The sequence below is a fragment of the Microcaecilia unicolor genome, chromosome 5 (genome assembly GCF_901765095.1).
Source record: "Microcaecilia unicolor chromosome 5, aMicUni1.1, whole genome shotgun sequence".
NCBI lineage: Eukaryota > Metazoa > Chordata > Amphibia > Gymnophiona > Siphonopidae > Microcaecilia > Microcaecilia unicolor.
In genome coordinates this window covers 225075913-225096529 of record NC_044035.1, presented here as the reverse complement: position 1 = coordinate 225096529, position 20617 = coordinate 225075913, and the positions used below count along the sequence as shown (strand labels likewise).

Sequence of the window (20617 nt, the reverse complement as noted above, 5' to 3'; positions counted from 1 at the left end):
GATCAGATACCGCATACAGTTCAAGCTTCTCCTACTCACCTACAAATGCACTCGATCTGCAGCCCCTCCTTATCTCTCTACTCTCATCTCCCCTTATGTCCCCATCCGTAACCTCCACTCTCTTGACAAATCCCTCCTTTCAGTACCCTTCTCCACCACCGCCAACTCTAGGCTTCGCCCTTTCTGCCTCGCTTCACCCCATGCTTGGAACAAACTACCTGAGCCCATACGCCGGGCCCCCTCCCTACCCATCTTCAAATCATTGCTCAAAGCCCACCTCTTCAATGTCGCCTTCGGCACCTAATCACTACACCTTTTCTCAGGAAATCTAAACTACCCCAACTTGACATTTCGTCCTTTAGATTGTAAGCTCTTCTGAGCAGGGACTGTCCTTATTTGTTAATTTGTACAGCGCTGCGTAACCCTAGTAGCGCTCTAGAAATGTTAAGTAGTAAGTAGTATTAAAGGCTGCTTGCACTCCAGGGGTTTAGGAGGCTTGGCTGGATAGCTTATCTTCCCCCTCACAATTTTAGGGTTTCACTGATAATAAAAAGAGGTGGCTCTAGGCTAGAGGTCATCCAGGATTGTCATGGGATAAAATACTGGGGTTTGCTTCGGATAGTAAGCTTTTTGGTTTGCTCATTTCGGTAGTGGGAAAAGATAGGCTTTTTCCTGTTTTAAATTTGTCTAATATTTTTCTTCTGTATTATACTCCTGATGTCCTTTCTTGGCTCTCCTTTCTCTTTTATTTCAATTCTAAAGGAATGCCTTTTTTAAAATTTGTTATATTGTTTCATGGTGATTCCATTTCTATTCAGATTATTGGATTTGATGTAAAAGTTCAAATTCTAAATCACTAACTAAATAAATAAGTAAAAGAAGTCCAAATGCAAAGGAGCAGGTGTCAGAAAGTTCCAAAAGAATGGTCATCTTCAGAACACACAAAGGTATCAAAAGTACAAAATCTACACTGAAGCTTCCAAAGTGTGTCCTGTAAGTGCAGTCCATTCTATCCTTATGAAGCAAAAGGATGCTACTAAATGTTCTGATCTCTGTCCCTTTTGGCCCTGTGACCTTCAACACAGATAAGTTGCACATTTTTCAGAGCAGAATATATTTCTCTACTAGTAGGCAGATGTGGCATGGGGCTTTCAAATTCAGACTCAGTCCTCTTCTCCATAACAACCAGTGGACCAATACACAAGGTCTACAATTCCAGTTCCACTACCATCTCTGGCTGCTTCCTGGCCCCTTCTGTAACATCTTTGCTTGCTACTGCAGCAGATGGTCAGTGAGTTTGGTAAGGGGTACTGCAAAGATTTGCCAAAATTTCAACATTTTTTGACAAAGTCAATGTTCTGTACAGAGAGAATATAGCGTAATTAACAACAAAGACTCTCTGATAAAGTTCTAAATTGCTTTAAAGGACATAATAGGGCAGGGCACTGCAATGCAATCAAATACTATGTCCTAGAGAAAATTTTTATATAATATAGGATCACTCAGTGTGTCTCTACTCATGTGTACTAAAAAGCACCTCAGGAAAGCAAAATAGACCTTAATTTGCTTCTTTTGCTTAAGTTCGTGACCGTGTTCACACATCCTTGTAATCCTGCTTGTGAACATTTTTCTTAAAGTAATGCAGTTTCCACACCTCAAAATGTGTCCATAAAGCAAAAATATGTTTCATTACGTGACCAAAATAAAGCATTAACTAATATCCAAACTGTCTCTCATAAAATACAATGCAATGAATCACTTAGCTGTGGCAGATTAAACAGACTGCAGCAGACCACATCTTCCACCCAAGATTCTTTCAACATAGGTTGAAGGGAGTGCCATTCTCACTTCAGAAAAAACAGTACCATATCTACATTTATTTTGACTTTTGAAATCCCCAAAGCCTACAGATTCTCAGCTAATTCAGGACTTCCATACAGCAGCAGCATCGTAAGTGGGAATTCTCACTCATTATTCCTTCCTCTGTCAAGAGCAAGCTGTCTGAAAAGACAGAGAGGGAGATTTAAAAAAAAAAATATATATATACATTTTTTTAAAAATATGCCCCCTCTCTGTGCTCAAGGATAACTGGAGCAACAAGGTATTCCAAAAACCTGCTGCTGCTGCACCTATTGCAGTTCTTTAACTCTTCATGGAGCACTGGTATTCACTCCTAGTGCTCAAGGGCCACCAATGAGTCAGGTTTATATTAATATGCATACAAATCACTATCTCTTTTTCAATCTAGTTACAATATAAAATATCAACTATCAAGTAACTACCTCACTCTTTAATGAAAATTCTATAAATTTCTTTATTGAAAACTCTCAACATTAAAATGATGTAAAATCTTATATAACTTCTAAATAATATTAACCCAATACTCCAACTCATCCTCACCATTCATTCTTCATTCAATCATGTGGGTTCAAACAACCATGGAGCTTTTTAAACATCTAATACTTCTGATATTTACTCCCTTTAGGGTATACTGCTACTCAAATACAAATAATACACTTTTTTTCTCAGCAGTAATCCCATAGGTCATTCCTTAATAAATGTCCATTATATCTCAATTGCTTTACATTAGTGTCCACTTATCTGCATTACTTTTATTCCAGTGATTGTGATTCCCACATGTATCTCAAATAACATCTTGTCCGAATCTCAGATGACGTCTGATCCGATACAATGTTCTTGATGTGGCAATAACCACTCCGCCGTTCTCATAAATCACAGATTTATCCACTCCATTTCAAACACCATCAAAACCTACACAAGTCTGTGTTTCACTGAATGCGTTATCAGGGGTTTTAACTTTTAATTTTAGAACATCATCTTAGCCACTCTGGCAGGGCGAACTTCCAACCGGTATCAGGAGCAATGGCGCCGCTGAAATCTACAACACTGTGCATACTTATTAAGAATCCAACTCCACCCTCCTAGGCCCATTTTGTTCTGTTCCAGGCTGCACTCTTACACAGTATATATATAGTTTCAGGTTAATTAGTATTTGCACTCACCATTGCAAGTTCCAATTGTTCTACTGTTGGTTTCGGTGAGCCTGGTCGCTAGGGATTCCCACATGTGAGTATGACATGGCCTACTTGTCCTTGGAGAAAGCCAAGATACTTACCTGACAGCAGGCCTGTCATTCTCACATACCTTCCCACCTCCCTTTGTTTTTGTATAGCTAGTTTACTGTACTGCTGATCCCACGCTCTCGTGGTGAGTGGGAAGACACTCACGCATGCGCAAAAGGGGCACTGGCTTGGGCTCTTAAAGCTATATATGTTGTGAAAGTGTTCTGCACTAGGTGATGTGGATGATGTCACTCGCATATGAGTATGACATGGCCTGCTTGTCCTTGGAGAATGAAGCTTTCTTTTAAAAATATGTTATCTACAGTGGGGGAAATAAGTATTTGATCCCTTGCTGATTTTGTAAGTTTGCCCACTGACAAAGACATGAGCAGCCCATAATTGAAGGGTAGGTTATTGGTAACAGTGAGAGATAGCACATCACAAATTAAATCCGGAAAATCACATTGTGGAAAGTATATGAATTTATTTGCATTCTGCAGAGGGAAATAAGTATTTAATCCCTCTGGCAAACAAGACCTAATACTTGGTGGCAAAACCCTTGTTGGCAAGCACAGCGGTCAGACGTCTTCTGTAGTTGATGATGAGGTTTGCACACATGTCAGGAGGAATTTTGGTCCACTCCTCTTTGCAGATCATCTCTAAATCATTAAGAGTTCTGGGCTGTCGCTTGGCAACTCGCAGCTTCAGCTCCCTCCATAAGTTTTCAATGGGATTAAGGTCTGGTGACTGGCTAGGCCACTCCATGACCCTAATGTGCTTCTTCCTGAGCCACTCCTTTGTTGCCTTGGCTGTATGTTTTGGGTCATTGTCGTGCTGGAAGACCCAGCCATGACCCATTTTTAAGGCCCTGGCGGAGGGAAGGAGGTTGTCACTCAGAATTGTACGGTATATGGCCCCATCCATTCTCCCATTGATGCGGTGAAGTAGTCCTGTGCCCTTAGCAGAGAAACACCCCCAAAACATAACATTTCCACCTCCATGCTTGACAGTGGGGACGGTGTTCTTTGGGTCATAGGCAGCATTTCTCTTCCTCCAAACACGGCGAGTTGAGTTCATGCCAAAGAGCTCAATTTTTGACTCATCTGACCACAGCACCTTCTCCCAATCACTCTCGGCATCATCCAGGTGTTCACTGGCAAACTTCAGACGGGCCGTCACATGTGCCTTCCGGAGCAGGGGGACCTTGCGGGCACTGCAGGATTGCAATCCGTTATGTCGTAATGTGTTACCAATGGTTTTCGTGGTGACAGTGGTCCCAGCTGCCTTGAGATCATTGACAAGTTCCCCCCTTGTAGTTGTAGGCTGATTTCTAACCTTCCTCATGATCATGGATACCCCACGAGGTGAGATTTTGCGTGGAGCCCCAGATCTTTGTCGATTGACAGTCATTTTGTACTTCTTCCATTTTCTTACTATGGCACCAACAGTTGTCTCCTTCTCGCCCAGCGTCTTACTGATGGTTTTGTAGCCCATTCCAGCCTTGTGCAGGTGTATGATCTTGTCCCTGACATCCTTAGACAGCTCCTTGCTCTTGGCCATTTTGTAGAGGTTAGAGTCTGACTGATTCACTGAATCTGTGGACAGGTGTCTTTCATACAGGTGACCATTGCCGACAGCTGTCTGTCATGCAGGTAACGAGTTGATTTGGAGCATCTACCTGGTCTGTAGGGGCCAGATCTCTTACTGGTTGGTGGGGGATCAAATACTTATTTCCCTCTGCAGAATGCAAATAAATTCATATACTTTCCACAATGTGATTTTCCGGATTTAATTTGTGATGTGCTATCTCTCACTGTTACCAATAACCTACCCTTCAATTATGGGCTGCTCATGTCTTTGTCAGTGGGCAAACTTACAAAATCAGCAAGGGATCAAATACTTATTTCCCCCACTGTATATACGAAACAAAGAGTTGCCCAGAAACAATATGATCCTGAGAAGTTTCAAAAAAATTCAGATTCTGACGGGGAGTCTATTGTATTATAACCCACTCCCTACTCCCTTTCTTTTACAAATAAGAAAGCAAATGATAAAGATTTGCTAAGGGTTGCTCTGCCTGAGAAATTAATAAGACCTCTTAAGTATTTCCTGAACACAATTTCAGGAGAAAGTAATGTGCAGAGGAAAAAATAAGAATACAGAGGTTCCAGGCCTTATAGCTGTTCTCCACTGCTTTGTATTTGCAAGTGTAACCATGGTCTCACTCACTTGGCTCACTGGCACCGGCTGAACTCCTAAGGTCAGGCACCCAGGATCAGAATATACAAACAGAGTTTAGATTTTGAGTGGGGCACATGCTGGGACCGGGCTAAAGTCCCGGTAGGGTGTGGGGTTATCTCCCTCTGAATACTCTCAAGTATACTCTCATTCAAAGAAAATTACCAGCAGCTATTGGGTTAAACTCCAAACTGGTTTTTAATTAACGATTACTTGAAAACGGTCCAAACTCATAAATTGATATGTACAGTCAGGGCACATAACAATTTTAGATCAGCTTCAGACACAGTCTCCTTTCATTGCCAAAATTAATATGAATAGTCAATGTACATCAGCAGCACGGTTTCTCTTTAGCTTCTGCCCGTCTCAGTTCAGGATGCCCCACTGAACACCCATTGAATGTCCTGCCAGAAGTGAAGCTCCCCCGCTCCCACTTCTACCTGGGGTGTCTTTTGCCACAAGCACTCCTTTCCATTCCCAAGTCAGGAACTCCCCGCAGACACCCTCTGCCCTGTGGCAGGGGTTTTCATTCGCTGGCTATTGCAGAAGTCCTCCCTTTAGTGTCCAAGACTTTCCCCTCGGTGCTTGGGTCTCGGCGGGGATGGGCAACCAAAGAATTCAATTTCACAGACACAATATTTTCTATCACTTCCTGGCCCTACCCAGATGGGCTGGCCCTTCCCAAATCCACCCACCAAGCTGGCAGTCCCAACCCTTGTTGCCTTAGTGACCCCCATGAAAATGCTCCCTCTCAGTGCCCAAGAGCAGGGGCATTTGTTGGGGGGAGGGGTAATGCAAAGCTAAACTTAGAGACTCCCATAAATTGTAAATTTACAGTTTGAGGTTCCATTTGGTTAAGATTGGATAGCATTTATTTTCATTGACAAAGCCTACAGTTGACTTCCATTGCATGTGCCTTATTTTGGTGCATTGTGATTACTTAAAGTGCATCTTCATAGTTGCATTGTAACTGATGGACACATTCTTGTTCATATCCAGGTTGCAAGAGGAAGCAAAAAAGGCTCTGGAGGAGTTTGGCAGTAAGGAGATACGGAATCTCCGCTTCAGGAGTAGCTGGGCCTTTCTGGCTTTAAAAGGTGGTCAACTACCCAGTAATCTCGAACGAGAAAAGGTAAGGCACCAACAAGTCAGATAGGTTGCTACCTTATTAAAAAAAAAAAAAGAAGCAAGCTATCAATTATATTCCCGAGATACAAACTGAGGAGGGGAAAATGATTTATGATGGAGAGCATTCAGCAATGTGTTCTGGAATTTTACCAGGGCCGTTACAGAGAGAATAGGCCCAAAAGGGCTGGCAGTGAAGAGTGGCATCTGAACTCGGTTTCTCTACTACTCATGGAAGCAGAGGAGCTATCCGTTTTAGTTACTGAAATTACTCCCAAAGAAATTGCTGTGAGCATAAATTGGCTACAGACAAAGCCCTGGAATTGGACAGCTTCTCAGCTTCATTTTATAAGGCTTGCAGAAACTTTGTATAGAAAGTGTGTGTGTGTGTATGTGTGTGGTGGTGGTGAGGGGGGTGGGGGGGGGGGTTCTGTTTCCTCAATCTATGGAACAAGCAAGTAATTATTAAGAACATAAGAACAACCATACTGGGTCAGACCAATGGTCCATCTAGTCCAGTATCCTGCTTCCAGCAGTGGCCAATCCAGATCACAAGTACCTGACAGAAACCCAATTAGTAGCACCATTCCATGCTACCAATCCCAGGGCAAGCAGTGGCTTAAAAGGGAAAGGACCCCATCATTTGTGACTCCTGCAACCCTATCTCCTTGCTCAATATTGATATCAAAATTTTAGCAGGGATACGTGCAAGCTGATTAACTGATTGACACCTGACTAGGCAAGAAGATTTGGAGAATCCAGAAAATATCTATAAACTTTTAGACTTGGTTTGGGTGGCCTAAAAAGAACCAATACCCCTATTGCTTTTAAACTTGAACAATGTGAAAGCAGATATGATGTGGCAGAGTTTTCTCTTTAAAGAGTTAAAGCAGAGGGGTTTGGTAATAAGTTGTGGTGGCTGCATACTATCTTCTCTGTTTACTAAGCCATGCTATCGGCTGCTGTGGGATAATGCCAACACAGCCCATTCACTTTGAATGGGCTGTATCCAGTGGTGTTCCTTAGTCAGCTGCCACCCGGGGCACATGCCACATGCAGTGTCGTCCCCCCTCCAGTGTATCGCCTTCAAGCCCCCCCCCCCCTCCCGGGTGCATTCTTCTTACCTGCTAGAGTGCTGAAAGCAGCCGTGTGGCTGTCGGCTTTGCCGGTTCCCTGCTTCCTCGGCCCCAGAACAGGAAGTAACAGCAGAGGGAGCAGGGAACCAGCGGAGCCGACAACCATGCGGCTGCTCCCTGCACCCCTCCTGCAACGTGCACCCGGGGCAGACTGCCCCCACCACCCTGTCCTCAGTATGCCGCTGGCTATGTCTACATTGCCGTATGGCTTAGTAAACAGGGGGGTATGTATGGTGGACCATAGGTGGCTATAAAGGTTAATGGGAGATTATCTAAATTTTTTACATTGGAGAGGAATACCTATGAAGGTTGTCCCCATTTCCTTTGTTCTTCCCTTTGGTCATGGAAATTTTCTTGGAGAATTAGAAATAACAGTGATGATCTGTGGGTTGCTGAGAGATGAGCGAAAAATATAAAATTAATTTATTTCCAGGTGAAGTGATGTTAAGTGGCCAACCCTAGGATTACTGATTACTTTATCTAACATCATGCAATAAATTGAGGAATAAGGGTTTCAGGATTTAAAGTAAGCTATTTGACGTCAGAAGCCCTGAATGTCTCACTCAAACAAGAGGTTCCTTCCATTTTCAGTGGGCTAAAAAGAGCCTATAGTACCTTGGTGTGCAATTGATAGCATCTGCTACTATTGTCTAAGAAGGCAATTTTTCCAAGTTAATTTAATCGAGAGACCAGCACTGAAGAAGGGGACCCCCACCAGCAAAGGTATTTGCTACTGTGGGGTGCGGCAGGGGGAGCGGTGAGGCGGTGAGGGAGCGGCGAGGCGGGGGGGGGGTGAAGCAGTGGGGCGGCAGACTAAAATGTGCCCCCCCCCCACCTCGGGCTCTGGCCCCCTCTCACCACGAGGTCTGGCTACGCCCCTGGTGACTTGCTCCCATGGTTGACTTTCACTTTCCCCTCATCTAAGGGCAAGAAGAGACTAACGTTCTTTGACAAATTCCTTGCCATTCAAGCTGCCAGACTCTGGAAAGGTATTGCCAGAATGTACTGCCCTGCACAATCTTATCTCACATTCTGAAAAAAGATAAAAACTTCCTTATTTAAGAAATATGTATTGTAGTTAGAATTCTGCATATCTCCAAAGCAACCATTGTAATTCTCAGAGGAATGTCCTGATCGCTATATCACTACAAAAAGCTTGAAAACCGCTTAGAACTGAACAGGTGTTAGCGGGATATAAGCCCCAAATGTAATGTAATGGATGACTGGATCTTTGGAGGCTTTTACATAACCTTGCATTAAAAAGGACACTACAGGTTTGGGAGGAGTTGAGGAATAGGCTTGGAGAGGATATGGAGCAGTGGAATAGATGGAAAGATGCTAGGCTCTATACAGCCTAGCATCCTTCTGGCAATTGCCACCGCCTTGTTGCACTGTTTCATCACCTGAGGATCTGAAGATGATGAAACAGTATGACAAGGCACTGGCCGTAGCCAGAAGGATGCTAGGCTTGTATAGAGAGAGGCATATCTAGCAGAAGAAAGGTGTTGATGCCCCTGTTCAAGTGATTGGTGAGGCCCTACTTGAAGTACTGGGTTCAGTTTTGTAGGCCGTAACTTGCTAAGGATGTAAAAAGACTTGAAGCACTCCAGAAGAAGGTGACAAAAATGGTATGGGGCTTGCACCAAAAGATGTATGAGAAGAAAGATTGGGAGACCTGAATATGTATACTCTAGAGGATAGGAGGTACAGGGGAGATATGATACAAATGTTTAAATACTTGAAAGGTATTAATATAGAAACAAATATTTTCCAGAGAAGGGAAAACAGCAAAACTAAAGGACATGAATTGAGATTGTGGGGTGCTAGACTTAGGAATAATGTCAGGAAATTCTTTTTCATGGAGAGGGTGGTTGATGCCTGGAATGCCCTCCCGAGGGAGATGGTAGAGAAAAAAATAGCGACAGACTTCAAAAAGGCAAGACATGAACACAGAGGATCCCTTAATAGAAAATGAATGGTATATTAAAAAAAAAAAAGCTTAAATGGTTGCTTGTGTGTTTGCATGTCAAGTGGCACTTAGATGGTGACTCCAGCTGTGAGGAACAAAGGCTGGTGCTGAGCAAGCTTGTACAGTCTAGGTCCTGAATATGGCAATCTAGTTTAGGATGAGTTGGAGAGGGCTTCGACGGAAACTCCAGTAATTTAGAACGTGAGGACAGTGCCAGGCAGACTTTTACAGTCTGTGTCCCACAGATGACAAGATGGATTTGGATAGGCTGGCGTGGACTTCAGTGGCAACTTCTGTAGTTGGAACCTAAGGACAGGCCTGGGCAGACTTTTACAGTCTATATCCCAGAAATGCTGGAGACAATGATCAGTTCCATATCATCATGCTGATCAATCCATAGACTGGTGGGTTGTGTCCATCTACCAGCAGGTGGAGATAGAGAGCAATCCTTTTGCCTCCCTATTAGAGAGTTGCACGGGGACAGAAATCTTACCCATCCCCGCCCGTCCCTGCTAGAATCTCACCCATCCCCACCCATCCCCACTGGAATCTTACCCATCCCCACCCATTCCCGCAAAAATGTAATCCATCCCAACCCGTCCCCACCCGTCCCCGCAAGAATTTAACTCATCCCCACCCATCCCCGTAAGAATTTAATGGTACATAAAAGAAAATTCTGGTCAGCTCCCTCAGTCTCTCTCTGGATTTGAGCCACATCACTGTAGGCAAGGAAGGAATGGAAGCTGAAACTTAGAACATTCTGGTGTGGACATGTAAGATTTGTCTCTGATTTTTGGCACTGTGTGCTGAGAGGTCACCACATGCACGCGCCAGTAGGTCAGGTGTCAGAGCTGAGGTCTGCGCATCAGCCCGGGAGCAAAGAGGATTAATTGTAACATAGTAAGTGACAGCAAATAAAGACCTGAATGGTCCATCCAGTCTGCCCAATAGTCACACATTATCAATCCATGATTAAATCAACGAGTGTGATATTATATACTTTTCTTCCGTGTTTCTGGAACATAGACCATAGAAGTCTATCTGGCCCTATCCTTATGTTCCAACTGCTGGAGTTCTCGCTGAAGCCCACTCCAGTCTATTCATCTTCTCATTTGTGGGATACAGACCGTAAAAATCTGTCCAGCGTTGTCCTTATATTCCAGCCACTGAAGTTGCTGTCTAAGCCCTTTCTAGCCCACCTAAACCAGACTGCCATATATTAGACACAGACCATACAAGTCTTCCCGGTATCGGACCTAGTTAATCACAGCCAGAGTCACCATCTAAGCGTCACTTGACACATCCACACACATGCAGCCATTTAAGGTTAGGATTTTTATAACTTCCATTTTCTAATTAGAGATCCTCTGTGTTCAACCAAGCCTTTTTGAATTCCTTCATCATTTGTGTCTCTACCACCTCTTTAACGGAAGACTTTACACATTTGTGCTGGTAAAGCAAGGAGGAAGAGGAGGAGGAGACAGCATTCAAGGTACTCGGTAGATGAGAGGCTGATGCAGTGCAGCTTACACTTCCACGGGAACCCTGCAGAACTGCTTCCGTCCCCACGGGAACCCCGCAGGACCTGCTTCCGTCCCTGCGGGAATCCCGCGGGTTCCGCGGGATTCCCGCGAACCCCGTCCCCGTGCAGCTCTCTACTCCCTATATGTGGTCATGTGCTGCCAGAAACTCCTCAGTATGTTCTCTATCTCAGCAGGTGGTGGTCACACACAGCAGCAGCTCTGGCTAGGTCTCCAAGCCTAATTCTTAGGTTTTGTTGAGTACCTGGGGTTGAGGGCTCTTCTTGAGCAAGTGCAAACCTGGTGGTGCCAGGTCCCTCCTTTTCTCCCCCCTCCCGCTGGCTCCGTTAAAAAAAAAAAAATTTTTTTTGAACGTCCTTTAAGGGCGTTTATTTCAACGTTTATATCAGCGTTTATTGCAGCTGCTCACTGGGACACCAGTTCGTTACAGCTCGGAGCGAGAAGCAGGTAAGTTTTACCTTTTGTAGCGGGCAGGGGGTTCCCCGATCGGTCTCCACGTGGCTAATGGCGTCAGAGGGCGAGGGCGCGAAGAATCACTCCCCGGACAGCGTGGGCGCGTCTAGCGGGGATGCGGGGGTTTCAAAGCCTGAATCGCCTTTTTTGGGCATCAGTTTGGAGTCCAGTCAGTGTCCCAGTTCTTCCTCCGGTGCGGCGGTTTTTCCCGCCATAAGCACCCATCCCCCGCTGCTCGCCCCCTCCATTTTGGCCGGCCACTCTGCTCGGACAGCTTCTTCTTGGGCCGCCCTCAAGGTGGGAGACGTTAATGCTATGGTCGCCCTTGATTCGGGCGACGGCAAGAAAGCGGCAAAAGTTAAGCGCCGTTCTTCCCGCGCGGCTCCTCGGAGTTTCACACCGGACGCCATTTTGGATGCGCAGCATGTTTCTCTCCCGCTCTTGTGAGCACCGGTTGAGGGTGCGTCTAGGGCTGTGGCCCAGGCTGCAGAAGTGCACAGTCTGGGGGGTTTCTCCCCTGAGTTCATTTTGCTGCTGCATCAGGCTTTTCTTATGCAAAACGCTGCCCCTGCTCCCCTGTCTGATAAAGGGGTTGAGGCCTTCGGAAGCAAATGCCCTCGGGTGGATTTCCAGGCCCTAGAGGACTCTGTCTCCTCTGATGTAGATGAGGGCAGCGTATCTGAGTTCTCCCAATGGTCCTTTGGGGATTCCTTGGAGGAGACGGATTCCCGCTCTGATGGAGCGGATGACCCCTCTGCAGCGCGGATTTTTCGCTCAGAGGATTTGCCCAACCTGTTAGTGCAGGCCATGAGCATTTTGAAGATTTCCTCTCCGGAGGACGTCTCTCCCTCAGCCTCTGCTGGCTCTGCCATTATGCTGGGGACGAAGCGCCCGCCTAGAACCTTCCACGTGCATGAAGCCATGCACACCTTGATTTCGGCTCAATGGGATTTCCCAGAAGCGAGCCTTAAAGTGGCTAGGGCTATGTCCCGCCTCTATCTTCTGCCTGAAGGTGAACGGGAGGCCTTTCTTTGGCCTACCGTGGATTCTTTAATCACTGCGGTGACTAAGAAAACGGCGTTGCCGGTGAAAGGTGGCACGGCCCTAAAGGACACCCAAGACAGAAGATTGGAGGTGGCTTTAAAGTCGTCCTTCGAGGCGGCTGCTTTAAGTTTGCAGGCCTCAGTTTGCGGCTCCTATGTGGCCAGGGCGTGCCTGACAATTGTGCAGTGGGCTTCCCCCTCGGATCCTTCCTTGAGGGCTGATTGGCCGGCCCAGGAATCGGGCTTGGCCTACTTGGCAGACTTGCTGTATGATGTCTTGAGAGCCTCGGCTAAAGGTATGGCTCAGACAGTCTCTGCACGGCACTGGCTTTGGCTGAAGCATTGGTCTGCTGACCACGCCTCTTAAGTCTCGCCTGGCTAAGTTGCCTTTTAAAGGCAAGCTGCTCTTTGGGGTCGAGCTGGACAAGATTGTGACTGATCTCGGCACGTCTAAGGGCAAGAGGTTACTGGAGGTCAGGGCTCGGGCCAGTGGTGCCCGCCCTGGTTCCTCCAAAGGATGGTTTCAGGAAGCCCGTCGGTATCGCCCGGGCAAGTCGGGCTCCTCTGCCCCCTCTTCCTTCAAAAGGAACTTCTCCCCCAAGCAGCATTCCTTTCGCAGAGACCGCCGTCCCGGAGGTGCGTCCTCCGGTCCTCCCCCAGGGTCTCATACCCAATGACGGGGCCCTGGTCCATGGCTCAGAGCAGATTGGAGGACGCCTATCCTCGTTTCTGGGCGAGTGGACCAGGATAACTTCAGACGCTTGGGTGCTGGAAGTCATCAGAGACGGCTACAAGCTAGAGTTCTGCCGACCCTTAAGAGACGGGTTTGTAAACTCTCCCTGCAAGTCTCCGGTCAAAGCTGTGGCAGTGCAGCAGACTTTGGACAATTTGATCCGCCTGGGTGCGGTCATACCGGTGCCAGAAGATCAGCTTGGCAAGGGACGTTACTCCATTTACTTTGTGGTACCAAAGAAAGGAGGTTCTGTGCGGCCTATCCTCGACCTCAAAGGGGTCAATCGGGCCTTGAAAGGTTGACACTTCCGAATGGAGACTCTCCGCTCTGTTATAGCGGCAGTGAAGGCAGGGGAGTTCCTGGCATCTTTGGACATCAAGGAAGCTTACTTGCGTATTCCCATCTGGCCTCCTCATCAACGCTTTCTGCGTTTTGCAGTCCTGGGCCGACACTTCCAGTTCAGAGCCCTCCCGTTCGGGTTGGCTACTGCTCCGCGGACCTTCTCCAAAGTAATGGTGGTCATCGCGGCCTTCCTACACAAGGAAGGAGTACAAGTCCATCCTTATCTGGACGACTGGTTGATCCGAGCCCCCTCTTATGCAGAGTGCGGCAGAGCTTCAGACCGGGTGATTGCTCTTTTGAGCTCCCTGGGGTGGTGCAGGGGGAGCTACTGCTCCCCCAAACAGATTTTCAGAAAAAATGGCACCTATGTACCAAAGGTGCCTTATGCTACCTAACTTTTCCTCCTGGCTGCTGCCTTCTTCAGTCCACGGCAGCCTGAAGGAACCATGAGCTTCCCTTTTCTGCCCCTCACTGACTGATTTTTTTTGTTGTTGTTACATTTGTACCCCACGCTTTCCCACTCATAGCAGGCTCAATGTGGCTTACATATTGTATACAGGTACTTATTTGTACCTGGGGCAATGGAGGGTTAAGTGACTTACCCAGAGTCACAAGAAGCTGCCTGTGCCTGAAGTGGGAATCAAACTCAGTTGCTCAGTTCCCCAGGACCAAAGTCCACCACCCTAACCACTAGGCCACTCCTCCCCGACTTGGCTGTAGCCTGCAAAAAAATGAAGGCACATGCCGGGCCATAGCACTATGCGTACCACTGCCGCCTCTGCTGATTTCCCTCCTCCACCCCCACAAATGTAACTTCCTGTTTGGAAGGGGTGGAGCTGAGGAAGGAAACTGGCAGAGGTGCCAGTGGCGTGCATAGGGCTATGGCCCCACGCACGGCTTAATTTTTGTTGCAGCCAAGTTGGGGAGGCAGCTGCGTGAACAAGGAGGTTGATATCAAAAATTTGAAGCCAGGAAGCCTCCCTTTCCCTCTCCTCCGCACAGTTATTATCCTTGTTTACCTAAAACAAAGCAAGCAAATCTAGGAGCTGCTCTATCCACGTTGTTGTGGGGTTTTTTTATCGTTGGTAGCATTTTTATTTTTAAACATGCCGGCTTGTGTAGCATACAGATGTGCACAGAGGAAGTATTGATTGGTTTTTAAACATGCCTTGTTCAGCATAGGGATGTACACAGAGGGGAGTATTGGTTTCATTGGTTAGAGTACTAATTTGTTCTTCATTTTATAGGGTTATAGGGACTCCCTGTATTCGTGCAGAGATGTTTTCACCTAATAAAGAAGCACCTTCTCATAACACGATGTCTGTTTTGGTGGCCAACAATCAGACTTACTATTTATAAGTACAATTTTTAAAAAGCATTTATTAGGTTGAAACCTGGGAGCATTTAACATATTTTTTCCTGTGTCTACATCAAAAGAAAAAGATGGCATGTGGGAACTTGCTTCTTTTGTTTTGTAGATTGCAGTGGTATATTATAAAAATGCACTTGCCTTTTTTATTATAGCTATTTCACAGAGAGCTATTAAATAATGAAGGATGGACTTCTTTCATGCAGAAGTTCTGTCCAGTCAGTCTAAATGTGTCAGCATTGTCCAGTTCAGCACACTATTAGCCACCAAGTTCATACAAAGTTAATTATGTTCAATGGAAAATAAATCTATTGGCTCAGGCTGCTTGCTACGTGAATATTCCATCACTGTTTCATTATTGCTACCAAGTATTACATATTAAGGGCATTTGCTTTAAACAATGTGTTTTAATTCATTTTTCCAGTTCCTACATGCACATGGTTTGCTTTTTAAACCCAAAGTTGAATCCTAAGGGTTGTTGAACAATTAGATAAAATCTGTGTTGTTTCTGACTAATTGTTTTGGACTGCTTCGGGTCCTACTGATATGTACATCTGCTGTCTAGAATTTTGGAAGATGGAAATGAGAAAATAAAAAATAAATTTTGGATGTACTCTGTAGAAGTTGTTGTTTACTTTTGCAATGTGTGTATGGATGCCTGTTCTGGTGTATGCATATGATAATATTTGAATAACTGTCTACACTTATGGCTGTGATTTCTAAACATGTGGAATCATTAAAGGACAGACTTTTAAATGCCCAGTTGGATATATATGCAAATCTCAACTTTGTCAAATGTTTCAGACATGTCCATGTACTTGCTCCCATGATATAACTGAATTCCATTATTCTGTCTCACTGTATTTTCAAATGTAAGCCACATTGAACCCGAGTTTGCTTGGGATAATGTATGATATAAATGTAAAAAAAAATCCTTTATCCTCCACCTTTTAATACACTGCCTATCCAGCTGGATGGTGATGACACAAGGAAAGCAAGTTTGGTCCAGTGAAGACTAAGTCAAAATAACCTGTTCCTTAGTTGGGCTGTAGTATTACCATATTGAAAATGTGACCATACCATGCTTCTGTGGTTATGTTCCACTAATAAGTTAAAAGATTAACTGGGCCAGATCCAAGATGGCCGCATCTTACTAAGTGTCACGTCCGTCTCTCCCTCAGTCTGCTCCTCCCCTGGAGGCGATTCCCAGGGGGGAGCCCCCGCAGTCATGGGCAGCTTACCTGGTCCCTGCCCCGATGGCCGGCCATCTTGGTAGCGGGACAGGCCGGCCTGTGACCCTTTGCGGCGATGGCCGGCCTTTCCAAGACCGCGGCTAAGGGCCAGGATCCGTCGCGGCGATGGCCGGCCTTTCCGAGGCGGTGACCGGAGGCCGGCGTTCACAGTCTCCATGTTCCCATCGCTGGCTATGGAGTCCGCGCCCAGACTGACAAGGAAGATGGCGCCAAAATGCAGGAGCCGGCGTCTTCCCCACATCCTGAGCGCGGGAACCAGAAACTGTGCCCTGGAGGACCCAGATTGGGACGATGGAGCGGAGGCTCTGCCTGCGGACCAGGGTTGAACCAATCTGGGAGATTCCCTAGGCAACGTCGTCCAAAGTGGCCGCCCCCGTCAGCTGGGGTTCTGCTGCTGATAGCTGACAGTATTTAAGGAGCAGGTTCCTGGCAGGACGTTGCTTCAGCTTCTGTTTTCAGAGGTTCCAGCCTTTGTGTGCAGTCTTTTGTTTTCGTGGCTTTCCCTGACGCTCTGTCTTGACCATTTGCCTGTTCCTGGAGTTCTCTGCTTGCCGCCCGCCTTGACCTTTTCCCTGTTCCTGGACTACTCTGTTTGCCGCCGGCTTTGATCTTCAGCCTGTTCCTGGACTGGTCTGCTCCCACCTGCCTGGACCCGCCGCACGGCTGCTGTTCGTGATTCTGGTCCCTCGGTGCCTGGTCAGTCCGTCAACCCCCCGGTTCCGGAAGCCCCGCTGGCCGCCTGGAGCTGGGGGCTCAACTCCTGGTGAACGGCAGTCGCCGCGGGTGAAGACTAGGGGTTGCTCGGCTGTCCTTTGGGGAAGACGACTGTCCCCTGCGGGACCCAAGGGCTCACAAGGTCATCAAACAGGACAGGAAGCCGAAGCCATGAGCTCGCCGACGCAACCTGATCTACGGGATCTGGCAAAGATCCTACAGCAGCAGCAAAAGGGCCCCATAATGTTTCTTGACTTGAAATCATATTCAAGGAACAGTAACATCTAGTGGACGTCTCAGCTCACTGCTTTGTGGTGTTTATTAAGTAATGCACCTGGGTGGGGGGGAGTCTCTTTTACTAAGCTTGCTAAACTGGAAGTACCGCCGGGCTACTGCAGCAGCATGGCGGTAGTTCCCACCCCCCGCGTGTGCCATTTCTGGTGCTACAAAAAATGTTTATTTTTGTAGAGTGAGTGTTTACCTGGCGGTATTCACTGCCTGGTTACCGCCGGGTTAACACGGGAGCCCTTACCGCCACCTCAATGGGTGGTGGTAAGTGCTTCCTCTGAAATGGCTGCACGGCCATTTCTTAAAAAAAAAAACCCAAAACAGCCTTTTACCTGCTGCGATAAAAGGGGGCCTCAGTGCGCATCAAAAACAGCCCCCTTGGGCCTCGGCTTAGTAAAAGGACCCAAAAAAACGGTGTGCTTACTCTTAAAAGTCAATATGCACCACTGTTCAGAATCATTTCTTTTCAAATCTGAGACCCAGAAAGCTGTCCCTAACAAACATGAACCCTCTCATAAAAGTGCCTTTCTATCTAATCCTGACTCTGCACTGTCATATAGATTGGTATGGTTAGTAGGTGGTGTCTGTCACTTGATGTGGTTAGTAGGTGGTGTCTGTCAAAATAGTGGGAAAGGAAAATAAATTCTTTTTTTTAAAATTTTTTTAATTGACTGGTTCAAACAGCAGGCTCCCCAGAACAATTTCTGGCCATCAAAAAAGTGCTGGAAGTAGAATTTATTTATTTGTGACATTTATATCCCACATTATTCCAAACAAGTTTGAGTTCAATGTGGCTTACAATAAACAGTATAGGATCCATAACAAACAATAATGCATAAGAAAGTAATTTGCTGTAAGAATCCAATTTTACAATATAGTATCATAAACATACTGCGATAACTATGGATGTTTAACATTTATAAAATCTATTATGAACGAGAAATTGTACATGAAGCAAAGTGAAAGTTAATGGTAAACAGAGTAATAACCAATTCAAGTAATAATTAGTTGTTTGAGATATCGTTGTTCTTTGTGAGGGTTCATTTGAATAGGAATGATTTGAGGATTTTGCAGAATCTAGTATATTCCTGTATATTTCTTATTTTGGGTGGTAAGGAGTGCCACCATTTGGTTCCTAGGTAAGTGAAGTCTGCTGAGTGGACAGTTTTGTAGATCACTTTTCTGCAATTTGGAAGGTGTACTCTGAGATAGTTTCTTGCCTCATATTTAGTGTTTGGTTGAGGTAAGTTTATTAATGGAACCATATAGTATAGGGAAAGAGTCTAGACAGGACAGAGGGAACTATGTTTAGCAGAACAAAAAATTAGATGTCACCAGCCATAGCTAGGTCATGAAGAGGAACCAGGGCTGTGATAATGATATTGGTTCCCTTGTGCACCATACTATAGACTGAATCGATCCATAGAACATTTGCTCTTCAACATCTCTCTTCAATATTCTTTTGACAGATCAACCATTCTGATGACAGCAGAAACCCGTACAGTGGCTGGCCAGCAGAAATACAGATTGACGGCTGTATCCCCAAGCCTTAGAACTAAGGAATCAGTCTTCATCCTTTGCTGACTTCCATGGATGTTTGTAGGAAATCACATTAAAACAAGACTTAATCAACACTGGCAAAGAGGAAGAGTTGCAAATATACACTCCCGCATGGATATTCACAGAGCTGGTGTTAGACATGCTGGTGCCCAGGGTAGAAATTTGCAAGGGAAGCCACAAAGCTTTGTGGGCAAGCTTGTGGTTCCTTTTAGCATTGGGACCCAGGGCAAGTGCCCTATTTTCACCTCTTTCATGTCAGCATTGGATATTCTAGCACTTTTCAACTTTGTTGAAGATAATCTCAGATTGAGGTCATTTTCAATAAGTTAGATACCAGGACAATGTCCCACTTTAACCCTATAACATTTTGCCTGATCAGACAATTTACACTGAAATAATCAGACAGATGGTTGAATTGAAGTACTGCTATGGTGAATTCAGCCTTGTTTGAAAAGTGATAAATATTAAGCATATTTAAGTATTTCTTTTTGTGCAATTTTTATACCGCATGTTATGGTTACTCTGATAATTGCAGATCTGAACAGAAAGTGACCAGTTTCACTCTGCTGCATCAGATATGGAAGGTGTCTCTACTCTAGGCTGAAGCAGTGGTTTGCATCTGGGGTATTGTGAGTTGTGATTTACATATATATATATATTGTTTAAATCAGAGCCCTTGCATTTTGCATTAGTTTTTAGAATGCATAGGGTCCAAATGTTTATTTGGGGAAAAGGAAAAACAAGCAAATTTAAATTATGAACACTGGTAGTAGGGATGGGTGAAGGTGTTTTTGATCTGATTTTGGTTCAGGTGTATTCACCCCATGGCTTTCAAGCCAGTTATAAAATGGTAGAGATGAAATATGTGTGCTTATTATCTGCTGTATTTGAGAAATATGAATGCTCAGCGATACCTGGTTCATAAATATATGTTCTTGCTCCTCTCCCCACCTGATGACCTAACAGCTCTCTTTGCTCTTCCACATTCTGTGATTTGTGGCAGTGAGTGCACAGTGGTGAAGAGCGATGAGTTTCTTGGCTAGAGGTCACCCTTTGCTTTTGACTCACTGAGGAGGATTGAGCACTGGATAGGAACCATCTCGTGCAAAGCCGTCTTCATCTTGCATAACTTGAATCAAAGTGACCATCCCACCTTTATCCTGTCTTGGCGGGGATGGAATTTAATTTGAATGTATTTAGTTATCTTAAGCTCAAAGGCAGAGGATTATTATATGCTCATGTGAAAGCCTAAACTAATGTACTTACATCTGAACCTGTAACCAGTAAATCCAAAATGGGCCTGATCTGTAACCATGATGAACGTGCCACAACCATTGATTTCTGTTCTACTTTGCAATGTGTCATAAGCAAAGCAGATGTAGAAGTGAATGTAAGTTCAATGAGCACTCATTTTGATGGCTGCGGCCCCAAGGAAAAAGAAGTCAGAGTTTTCTAAAAAAAAATTGTTGTATGGGATATATTTATTTATTTAGATTTTGCTCACACCTTTTTCAGTAGTAGCTCAAGGTGAGTTACATTCAGGTACTCTGGATATTTTTCTGTCTCAGGAGGGCTTACAATCTAGGTTTATACCTGAGGCAATGGAGGGTTAAGTAACTTGCCCAAGATCACAAGGAGCAGCCATGGGATTTGAGCTGGCCAGTGGCATACCAAGGGGGGGGGGGCGGTCCGCCCCGGGTGCACGCCGCTGGGGGGGTGCCGCGCGCCTGTCGGCTCCGCTCATTCCGTGCTCCCTCTGCCCCGGAACAG

General features: G+C 45.6%; 1 protein-coding gene across 1 annotated transcript in view; it reads left to right on the top strand.

The window, feature by feature from the left end:
• The window catches only part of LOC115470563 (protein FAM3B-like), a 163306-nt gene extending 144384 nt beyond the window's left edge, over nucleotides 1-18922 (top strand). The window contains 2 exon segments of the mRNA XM_030203822.1: nucleotides 6321-6453; nucleotides 18757-18922. Of these exon segments, the coding sequence (XP_030059682.1) occupies nucleotides 6321-6453; nucleotides 18757-18840 (217 nt within the window). The 3' untranslated portion in view covers nucleotides 18841-18922.
• The last annotated feature ends 1695 nt before the right edge of the window (nucleotides 18923-20617 follow it).